Raw genomic sequence first — 9,834 nt, forward strand, 5'->3', positions numbered from 1 at the left:
CCCCCCCGCCCCCCAGCCTGCCACCTGCCAAGTGACAAGCCTCCTGAAAACAGAGGCTGGGTTCACATTGGGAAGTCGGTATGCTCCACCCACAGGCAGTGGTGAGGGGTCTGCGGGGAATGTGCCCACAGGCTTTGAGCAGCCTAGGCAGGAGATGCAGCCAGAGAGCTAAAGACAGGAGGTGGCACGTGGGAGGCAGGCCGGGGGCCCTGCTCATGCAGTTCTGTGATGGTTCCTTGTGGTACAGTCTCCCTTACTCCCAGTTATTCTCTTCAGGAGAAATGACGGGGTGTGAAAGGAGGAAGAAAGGAGAGGGCCCCAGTGCTTGCATCACCAGAGGAAGTGGACTGAGATTTCATTCTACAGGTAAACAGCAAGCCCTAAGCGAGGGCAGAAGCCTGGGCCCTAGGGCAGTCCCAGCAGAGGTGCTTTTCTTTCCTTTGCTTAACAGGAAGCCCCAAATCTCAGCCTGCTGGAGAAGAAGCTGAATTCCAGAGGAGGGGATGCAAAAGCAGCCCTACCGTGGGGGTGGGGTGGGAGCTCCCCTTGGAACAGAGGTCCTCACAAGGGAACCCCGACAGTACCTGCTTCACCACGGAGAGCCTTCTCCACAGCGACCCCTCTCTCCTCCAGCTGCCGCTGCTTTTCCTCCACCTGCTCCAGCTGCCGCTGGATAATCTATGGGAAAACAAAGCAGTAGAAGCATCCAACTTTCTCTCTTGTCTCCTAGCTTTCAGGAGGACAATAAACTGCACAAACACAGAGGGAGAGAAACACCTAAGGTAAGACATTTGAAAAGACTCTGGTCAATGGGCTCAGGCCTGGAGCGTGTGAGGACCACGTGTGTGTCCCACAGGCCTTGCTGACCACACAGACCCCGGGCCCAGCGGTGCCAGCTCCATGGGGCGTGGGTGCACACCAAACATTGGGCAACCCCGGGCAGCTCAGGCACAGGAAGTGGATGTGAACTCCTGCAGGAAGGGAAATCTGCAGCCTCAGACCCTTCTGAAGGTGAGGCTGCCAAAGCACCAGCGGGCATTCTTGGGGAGGGCTGCACAGGGTTAAAAAAAAAAAATCCAGAATGGAGCAACCAGCCAGGATGTGACTGAACGGTAGTGAGTAGTTCCTCCACGTTCCATGGGGAGTGACATGAGCAGAGGACGTGCTGCCTCTACAGCAGCAGCCAGTGCCACATCAATGCAGCGGATGTGGATACAGAATAATATGCATGAAGGGACCACAAGGCTGGTGGGTTTTCATACCTGATAAAACATGGACTTCAGAGGAGTACTCACTGGTATTAGGATTTGCTGGCAATGTTTCTCATGGTTATACAGCTTTTGCTCAGTGTGCTAATTTTTATGAATATGATTATAAACATGATTTCATTTAAAAAATCCATATTGTATTTAGGTATCTTTTAATACTTCATATAAAGAAATTACTTTTTGTCTACCTCCTCACTCCGTGCCCCTCCCTCCCCGCCCCCCAATCTAGAATGGCCCAGATCTGTGAGGCTTGCAGACAGAGGCTGATGATGAGAGGACAGCTGAGCTCTAAACCCCAGGCCCATCACAGGCTGAGAGGTCACAGGTTGCCTCTTGAGCGCAATCCTTTTTTTTTTTTTTAAGATTTTATTGGGAAATTGGGGAAGGAGAATAGCCAAGTTGTTGTCCTTCAATCTTAGTTGTGGAGGGCGCAGCTAGCTTAGCTCCAAGTCCAGTCACCATCCGGCCACCCGTCGGCAGCTCGCGGCTGCTTAGCTCAAGGTGCTGTGTTCAATCTTAGTTGCAGGTGGGCATAGCCCACCATCCCATGCGAGAATCAAACTAGAAACCTTGTTGTTAAGAGCACATGCTCTAACCACTGAGCCATCCAGCCAGCCGTTGGCAGCTCAGCTCAAGATGCCATGTTCAATCTTAGTTGCTGGTGGGGGTAGCCCACCATCCCATGTGGGAGTCGAACTGGCAACCTTGTTGTTAGGAGCACGTGCTCTCACCAGCTGAGCCATCCTGTCACCTATTGGTAGCTCAGCGGCAGCTCAGCTCAGGCGCATCTCACTGGCCCATGTGGGAATCGAACCGGCAACGCTGTTGCTCAGAGCTCGCACTCTTAACCAACTGAGCAACTTGGCTGGCCCCTTGAGAGCAATTCTTACAATTGAATGAGTTGACTTTGCAATGACTGTTCCAGAGCAAGAAATTTAGAAACTCCAAGCCTGGCTACTCCTTTCCTACCAATAACTTCACAAGAACGAGGCTTGTGTAGCTGCATCAAGCCAGAGGCTTGTGGCCTGAGACTTCAGGGCTGTCATCTCAGGTAACGGGACACCCCATCTCCCTCTGCTCTACCTATCCTCACCTGCCCTCATGGAGGATGAGGACCAGCTGGCTGGAGGGGAGGATGCTGCCATGTGAGTCCCGGGATGCTGGGGCCCCCAGTTTTACCTGGGCTCGGTGAAGTCGCTTCAGTTCCTCTTGCTTGGCTTGTCTCCGAGCTGCCTTCTGCACACGCCGGGTCAGCTTGGCATTCAGTTCCTCCTCGGTGTACGTTCTTGGCTGGAGAGGATGAGAGGTTTCCTGAGTCAGGCGCAGCAGCCCTGAGAGGTTGGGCACTGGTAAGCAGGAGCATGGAAAGCATTGTCTTAGGTCACAGAGTGCCCGCAGGGCAGACGGTGGGTGGGCCAGGGTGTGTGCAGACTCCCAGGCTGCAGTTTGGCCGCAGCCTCGCTGGCACGGGTCCCTGCTGGAGCCCTAGATGTCACAGGGCACACCTCAAGCTCTGCAAGTGAGATGCTTTCCTACAGTGAAGGCACAGGAGGCTCAGGGGGGCACTGACCATTAGGGAGCTAACACAACAAAGGGACATATGCACCTTTATCACTGAGATCGCCTGTTTCCCATAGAAGGAAGTTCTCTCCTCTTTTTAAGATTTTTACCAACATTTACAAATGTTGGTAAAATGCTTCCCCATGCCTTCTGCCTCTTAGGAGACATACAGGGAAAGAAAAAAAGAAAAATCAGGATCCTCTTATTTTCTTGTTTGGTATCAAAAGCCACTTTCTTTGTATGAGTGATATTGATAAGGTTCTTTTAAGAAGTAACATTTGAAGTAGGAAAACAGGGGTGCTTCTACTTTAAGCCTGAGTGAACCCCAAACTAGCTAATACAGTCTGAAGGAGTAACTCTGGCGGGGGTGCCTGGGCTGACCGTGGGGTCTGCACACAGGCCACAAGAGGCCACTGAAGGGAAAGAAGGAAGCAGTGTGGCAGGGCATTTCAGCCAGTGACATCAGGAACCGAGGCGGCAAGTGGCCAGATCCAGGGCAATTCCATGGCTGGAGCTGCCAGTGCAATTCCACCTGCACGTGCAGGTTTAAGGGTGCAGGGAGTGTCTGGTGCTCTATAAACACGGGGCAGCCATGAAGAGGCAAATGCTGGGGCCTTGATTTATAACGTCTTCTTTATTATCTCTAAGAAAATGAAAAAAGGAGACTTCGATAGACTTTATAGGAGACTTCAGGGGTGTATTCTAATAATCTTTATTCAAAGAGCTCAAGTGACAGTGAAGAGCCAACTGAGCAGGTCCTTAAGGATGTCGGTGCTGTTTTGGTGCCCTAAGCGTCTCATCTTGCAGACCAGGGAGCAGAGGGCTCGTGGGTTGCCTACTCCCATAGTGGCCAGTCCCAAAGAGGCGGCCCTGCCCCCCCAGGCACTTGGAGCGACATCACCACATGCACCTAGGCCAGCGAAAAGCAGGGCATGTCACCCTCCTGTCATGACACAGCTAAAGAAGATTCCGCTGATGTCTGTGGCAGCTCCATGCACGCATGGATGCAGTTAGTGAGGACGTGGCTGGAGGGCCAGGGCTGGGGCTGCCCAGTGGTTAATCACAGACACGCATGCAACAATGACCAGCCAGTGGGAACAAGACAGTAAGCACTACCTTTGATGCATATGACCTCCTGACCGCCAAGGCATGTGGTACAGAAACCAACTTTAAGGGGATGGCAACGGAAAACAAAACAGAATAGTAATAATAACAATTAAAAATGGAACACAGAAATGAAGCCAAACCAGAAATGTAAAACAAACACACAAACTAAAACACAGGGTTATTTCTCACGACATCACACAGGGCTGCATAAATGAGGGACCTGGGTGTGGACCCTCGCAGCTCCATGTCAGTGAGCCTGTCTGACTGAGGCCTGGGCTCGCGTTTCTACTGAGAACACAGCTTCTCCCTCACCATGCCCCAAACCTTTTCTTTTCTCAATCTTCCTTGTGTATAAGTTGAAACTGTTGTTTACATGTATGGTTATAGATGCTATTTCTCTGTTAATAACCCATTTACTTGTGGAAATTCAGATTGCTTGCCCCAGCTGAATGCTACAGGTACTGGGATGGGGCACAGGTGGTGGGAAACTCCTGTCTCCAAAGACACAGACAGACACAGCGTGAGCTGAGTATCAACCTAACGTTCTCGTCCCAAAGGCTCTCTCCTGGCAGGGCTCCTGGACAGGGTCAGGGTGCCCAGTGGGCCGCCAGCAGCCTGGGGTGGGGCTGGGCCATTTCTTGATTGTACAGAATGAAAGGGATCTGAAATAGCATAAATAACCATATTTGTCAAAAATATTCCAGGCAGTAACTGCAACCTCTTCTCACTGCAGTTAGCCTTGCACGAGCTGCTCAGAGAGCTGAGGCTAGTGACACTTGCTCTCTGGCCTCTCACCAGCCCTGTTACATGTTTGAGGCAGGCAGGAAGTGAGGCGGAAGGGGCTGGAGGGCTGCAGGTGGGGAGAGCCTCAGGACACACTGCTCTCCTGGGGCCCTGCTGCTTCTCCTGCAGCAGTGGGGACCCACTAGCGGGGCCTGCATTTCAACAGTGTACTGGCCAAGAGAAGAATGGGCTTGCATCCTAGTGGTGACATGTAACTTTGACCATGCAGACCCCACCGCACACTGACTCAGCTCTCCCACCAAGCACAATGAGGAAGAACTACATTATCGGAACACGTCAGTTAAAGGAAAAGAAGACAGGCGGTTTCCCCAAGCAGCATGTGAAAAACTCCACAGGAACTAGTAACTACAGCTGAAGGATGCTCAACATCTGTACTTGGCTGAAGGAAAAAGTAAAAGGGGTGTGTGTGTGTGTTTGGGGCGTGGGAGAGAAGTACCAACTTGGTAGAAGCAGCAACCAGGGAGGGGCATGAGATCCCGACACCTCTGTGCTGTGCCAGCAGGCCAGTGGAAACCAAAGCTGCTGCTGAGAAAGGGGTGGGGCCTGCCAGAGGGGCGGGGCTTGCCAGAAAGCAGTGCAAGAGCTCCCAGCTTGGCCACAGTGGTCAAGAGGCCGCCTTACTTGTATTTAAAGTCAGACTGAGGCAAAGAAAAGAGGTAAACGTGAGTCACCTCTTGTTGGTAAGGCTACAAGGTGATTTAAAAAAATCTGTTATTATCTTTTCTATATAAATGTTTTAAATATATATATATATATATATATATATTTTAAATCTGAGCCATCCTGCCACCTGTTGGCAGCTCAGCGGCAGCTCAGCTCGGGCCGTGAATCGAACCAGTAACCCTGTTGCTCAGAGCTCACACTCTTGAGCGAGCTCTTAACTAACTGAGCCACTCGGCCGGCCCCTGTAATTTTTTTTTTTTAAATGTAACAAAACTGAGGCACTGGTTTCACAGGTGCCTCACTCAGGGGTGGTTCTGTGATGTAAGGAGGAGCCATTCCCTGTGTCAGCAAGAGGCTCCCCCCTGAGCCACTCAAACCCCTTCTCACTTCAGGAGTCCCCACGCTCCCCTCACTTATTACTCTGAAGATTTCCAAACCCACAGAAAAGTTGAAAGAGGGCGACAGTGACCACCTTCACCTCATTTGCCCAGTGTTGGCATTTTGCACACATCTGATATAACCTTTGTATATTATCTTTTTTTCTGAATCATTCAGACATATCATGGTCCTTCACTCCGAAAAATTTCAGCATGTACTTTCTAAGAACAGAGATATTTTTCCACCTGACTACAGTACTTTAATATTTAATAGCTTTCAAGGAATTTAGCACTGATGTGACATTAGGTGTCTGTGCATGTAATACTGTCCATGATCAAATCACCTTAATTGTTCCCAAGTGTCCTTCGTGGCTGCTTTTGTTTGCTTTGTTTTCCTAATTTAGCTCCCATTCTTAAAAACGCACAGTTCTTTGCTTCCTGACCCCACGCCACAGCGGGAGTCAGGTCAGCACTCCCAGGCTTGCCTTTGTCTTTATTATTCCCGACAGAACCTCCAGCAAATGGCTCCACCTCTGTGGGGTAACATGAGGTGCTGGGATTCTAGGAGTGGGGTGCATGGCCTGTCATCATTCATGTAGACAGGGAGGGGCTCTCTGTGTGCCCAGGCCTGCAAGGCCCCTGAGGCTGTGGTCAGTGAGATGTGCTACCAAGATGATGGCCTTGGCATAGTTAGCTTGGGCAGCCTGCCACTCAGCGTTTTGCCAGGATGGTTCATTAATTAATAGACAAGCAGTGGAGAGAACTGACCACAAAAGCAACAAGAGATATACCGTATTCCCCCATGTATAAGATGTACCCCTTTTCGAAAAATTTGGGCTCTAAAAACTGGGTCTTATACAGTGGTTGTAGATTTTTTTTTAAACTTGCATTTCCCGCTTTTTTTGCGCTTGTTTTTTTGCGCTCATACAACTGTATAAGACACACCCAGTTTTTAGAGCCCAAATTTTATACATGGGGAATCTTATACATGGGGAAATACGGTAGGTTTTTGACCGACATGCGATGAGCTGGCTGAATGTCTGCAGGTCTGCACTGAGGCAAAGTGAACCTTGGACGACACCCTCCTTCTTCCCAGGCCCCCTCAGGCCTCTCAGGCAGTGCCAGTCCCCAGGATCAGGACGTGTTTAGGGACCCACATACATAAGCAGAAGAAAGCCTCAGTAGGGCTAATGCTACTGTCTGAGAGAGCACCACAGGGAGTATCTGACAGGCACGGAGGACCCCGGCCATAACCCAGGGTGGCCTGGCTGAGACATGTGGACTCTGTACATGGCTGGGGTGGGATGGGAGGCCCGACTATCTAGGTGTCCTTCCAGGAGAGTGGACAAAGAGCTGGCCTGGCCAAGAGGGGTGAACAAGTCAATAATGAGATGAGAACTAAAAGCCTGTTTTTTTCTGGCTTGCCAAGTTGTTAAAGGAGGAACTGGACCAGGCCGAAAGGAGGGGACTGGAAACAGGCTGCAGCAGCCGCCATCTTTACTGAACAGGCATGTGCAGGGCTCAGGCTTGCCGTGGCTTCCCCGGAAGACAAGGGAGAGGGCAGGCTCAAGTCCAAGCCCTGGGAAGCCTTGTAGAGACGGTACAGGATGTTCTGGGAAATATTTTCAGTCAAAAAAGGGAGCTGAAGGCAGCAAGGCCATCACCTTGGACAGGAAGGTGAGCGTGTGCCCCGGACTAGCCAATGGAGATGGAGTAGGAAGGTTCCCACTGAGCCTCACGCCCCTGCTGCGGTCCCCACCCCACCACTGTCTCTGACACACAGATGCACTGTGAGAATTTTCTCTTATCCCTATCCCTCCTCCAACTTCGCTGTATCTGGACAAAGTTGCAAGAGCTCTTAAAAATCAAAAGACTGAACAAATACCCAAGAAAGGCTAGTGATGAAGGAAACTTCACACTGAGGGTCTGCTTCTCAGGAGAGCTGAGTGGCTACACTGTCTCCTGACCCTGTGGGAGTGACAGGAGCCGAGTCAGATCCATAATGACCCACTTCGCACAGAACCTGGGTCAGTTTCCTGGTCCAGTTCTTGAATGGCAAAAATCCCCTCTACTCTACAAATGCACAAAGCAGGCAGGACGACAGGGCACATTCCCCAGTGACTGGGCCCCTGTGCCAGCATTTGCGGGATCTCGGGTACAAGCAACCCTTTGCTGGCACTCTGGGCACTGGCGTATGCTACTCCACGTGGGACTTCTGAGGACAAAAGAATGAATGGATAATGCCGGCTGCTTCCTACACACGGTGAATCCCAGAGCACGGGAGATCTATCTCCACAAGAACTGAACACGGAACGCTTCTCATGAGGGCAATAACCATCAGCTGCTCACTGAAAATGCCTGAGAGAAGACCCTGACGTGTCTCCTCCCTGGACCATGGGGCGGACTCAGGGGGCAGCTGTGTGTCGGTTGAAGACCAGAGGATGGTGCTCACACCCATCCCGGCTTTGGAATTCGCTTTCCCTTCTTCCACCTCATCAAAAACCGACACAACAGAGCAAGGAGTCAAGGTCCTCGACCTCTCTGAAGCCCCGCTGCTGGCTGGGCCTGCATACCTCTCGCTTGGACTTCTGGGAGGCCCTCTCAAGGATGTCGTCACTGGAGAGGTCAGAGTCCTCGGAGAAACTCAGCTGGCGCCGGAGCTGCAGCTCTGAGGGGATGGGAAGAAGGGGCAGAGCAAGGACGTGACCAGGCTGTCAGTACCACTGTGCCTTCCCGACTTCTCTATCCACACGAGCAGCCTGGGGGCGTGGGCTGCAGGTTTGACTTCTTTCTAGTTTAAGGGACTCTTCTGTCATACTGGGTGCTGACATTCGTCCAGGCAGAGATGGACGGACACTGAGGTGGCGCCCCCAGATGGCCTGCCTGGACCTGCTGGCAGCACTGCTCTCCTCTGGGGAAGCACCACCTCAGGACGTGCACATACCTCCCGCCTCCCTTGTCCGGCTTTAGGCTGCTTTTTAGACCTGTTCTATTGAGTGCAGTTTGCTCTGTGAACTCATGGGTTCGTGTCCTTCTCCCTGTCCTGTCAGCTCTAAGAACCCTGTGGGGAGCAGCACAGGGGAGGGAACTGTTCGAGAAGCAGCAAGTGATTGGAGGACGCACACCTCCGCTCTGCCCCAGGGGAGGTCCCTGGGTGCTGACGTACCTGCTCTCACTATCGGGGATGTCCTGAGCTTGTCAGAGTCCAAGGTGGCACCACTGGAAGGGGTGCTGGAGCAAGACTTGTTGTCACCCTTCTTCTTCTTGTCCTTCTTATACCCAGAGAAGACCGACTTCCACAAGGACCTGGGCTTGGCGGCTGCTTCCTCCAGCAGGCTGGGGCTGGGCTTCTCTGGGAGCCGGCCCTCACCTTTGGACTTCCTCTCCTTCTTGTTTCTGCGGGGGGAGAAGAGTGACGATCTCTTCTTGCTCTTCCCACTGGAGCCCTCGGATGAGGTGACTGAGCCATCTGGGCCCCCCATGTCTGATGGAGGAGAGAGGATCTCCTCACTAGTGGCTTCGTGCTTCAGGGTGGGCTCCCCGGGGCCTGTGAGGGCCAGCTGTTTAGGGGAGTCGAGGCCGAGGGCTTTGCCCTTGGAGGGCGTTGAGGAGGCTTTGCGGGAGGTGCTTCCTGGAGGCCTGGAGGTCCCAGCCGCCATTTCCATCTCCTTCATCCGACTCAGCTGCTTGGCCATGGCGTCTCTCAATACCTGGCTCTTCACAGACTTCTCTCTGGCTCGCATGCGCTCCTCAGCCAGCTCCTTGGCTTCTGGAGAGACCACAGGCAGCCCCCTTTTCTGCGGCTGGAGCCCACTCTCCATAGCAGGCAACCTACCATTCTCCTTGGCTGGGAGTGGGTGGAGGGGCTTCTCGGAGCGGGACCAGCAGGAAGGGGGTGTGAAGAACTTCTCCTGCAGGCTCGAGTCCTCGGTCTTGTCATCATACGTATCCTCCACGTCATCGGCAAAGGGGATCTCATCCACACTCTCTACAAATGACTTCCGCATCTCCTCCCGGGGGGGCTGGGCAGACTCCCGGGGGGGCCGCATAAAGGC

General features: G+C 52.5%; 1 protein-coding gene across 13 annotated transcripts in view; it reads right to left on the reverse strand.

Moving 5' to 3' along the window:
- The window catches only part of MICAL3 (microtubule associated monooxygenase, calponin and LIM domain containing 3), a 220,152-nt gene that overhangs the window by 15,603 nt on the left and 194,715 nt on the right, over positions 1-9,834 (reverse strand). For all 13 annotated transcript variants that reach the window (XM_019627037.1, XM_019627036.1, XM_019627047.1 and 10 more), the window contains 4 exons: positions 8,946-9,834; positions 8,353-8,447; positions 2,448-2,558; positions 585-678 (listed from right to left, as the gene is read on the reverse strand). The exon at positions 8,946-9,834 is cut by the window's right edge and continues 933 nt beyond it. In XM_019627037.1, the coding sequence (XP_019482582.1) occupies positions 585-678; positions 2,448-2,558; positions 8,353-8,447; positions 8,946-9,834 (1,189 nt within the window). The remainder of the gene's footprint in view (positions 1-584; positions 679-2,447; positions 2,559-8,352; positions 8,448-8,945) is intronic.

Source organism: Hipposideros armiger, unplaced genomic scaffold (genome assembly GCF_001890085.2).
Source record: "Hipposideros armiger isolate ML-2016 unplaced genomic scaffold, ASM189008v1 scaffold_703, whole genome shotgun sequence".
In the NCBI taxonomy this organism is placed as follows: domain Eukaryota; kingdom Metazoa; phylum Chordata; class Mammalia; order Chiroptera; family Hipposideridae; genus Hipposideros; species Hipposideros armiger.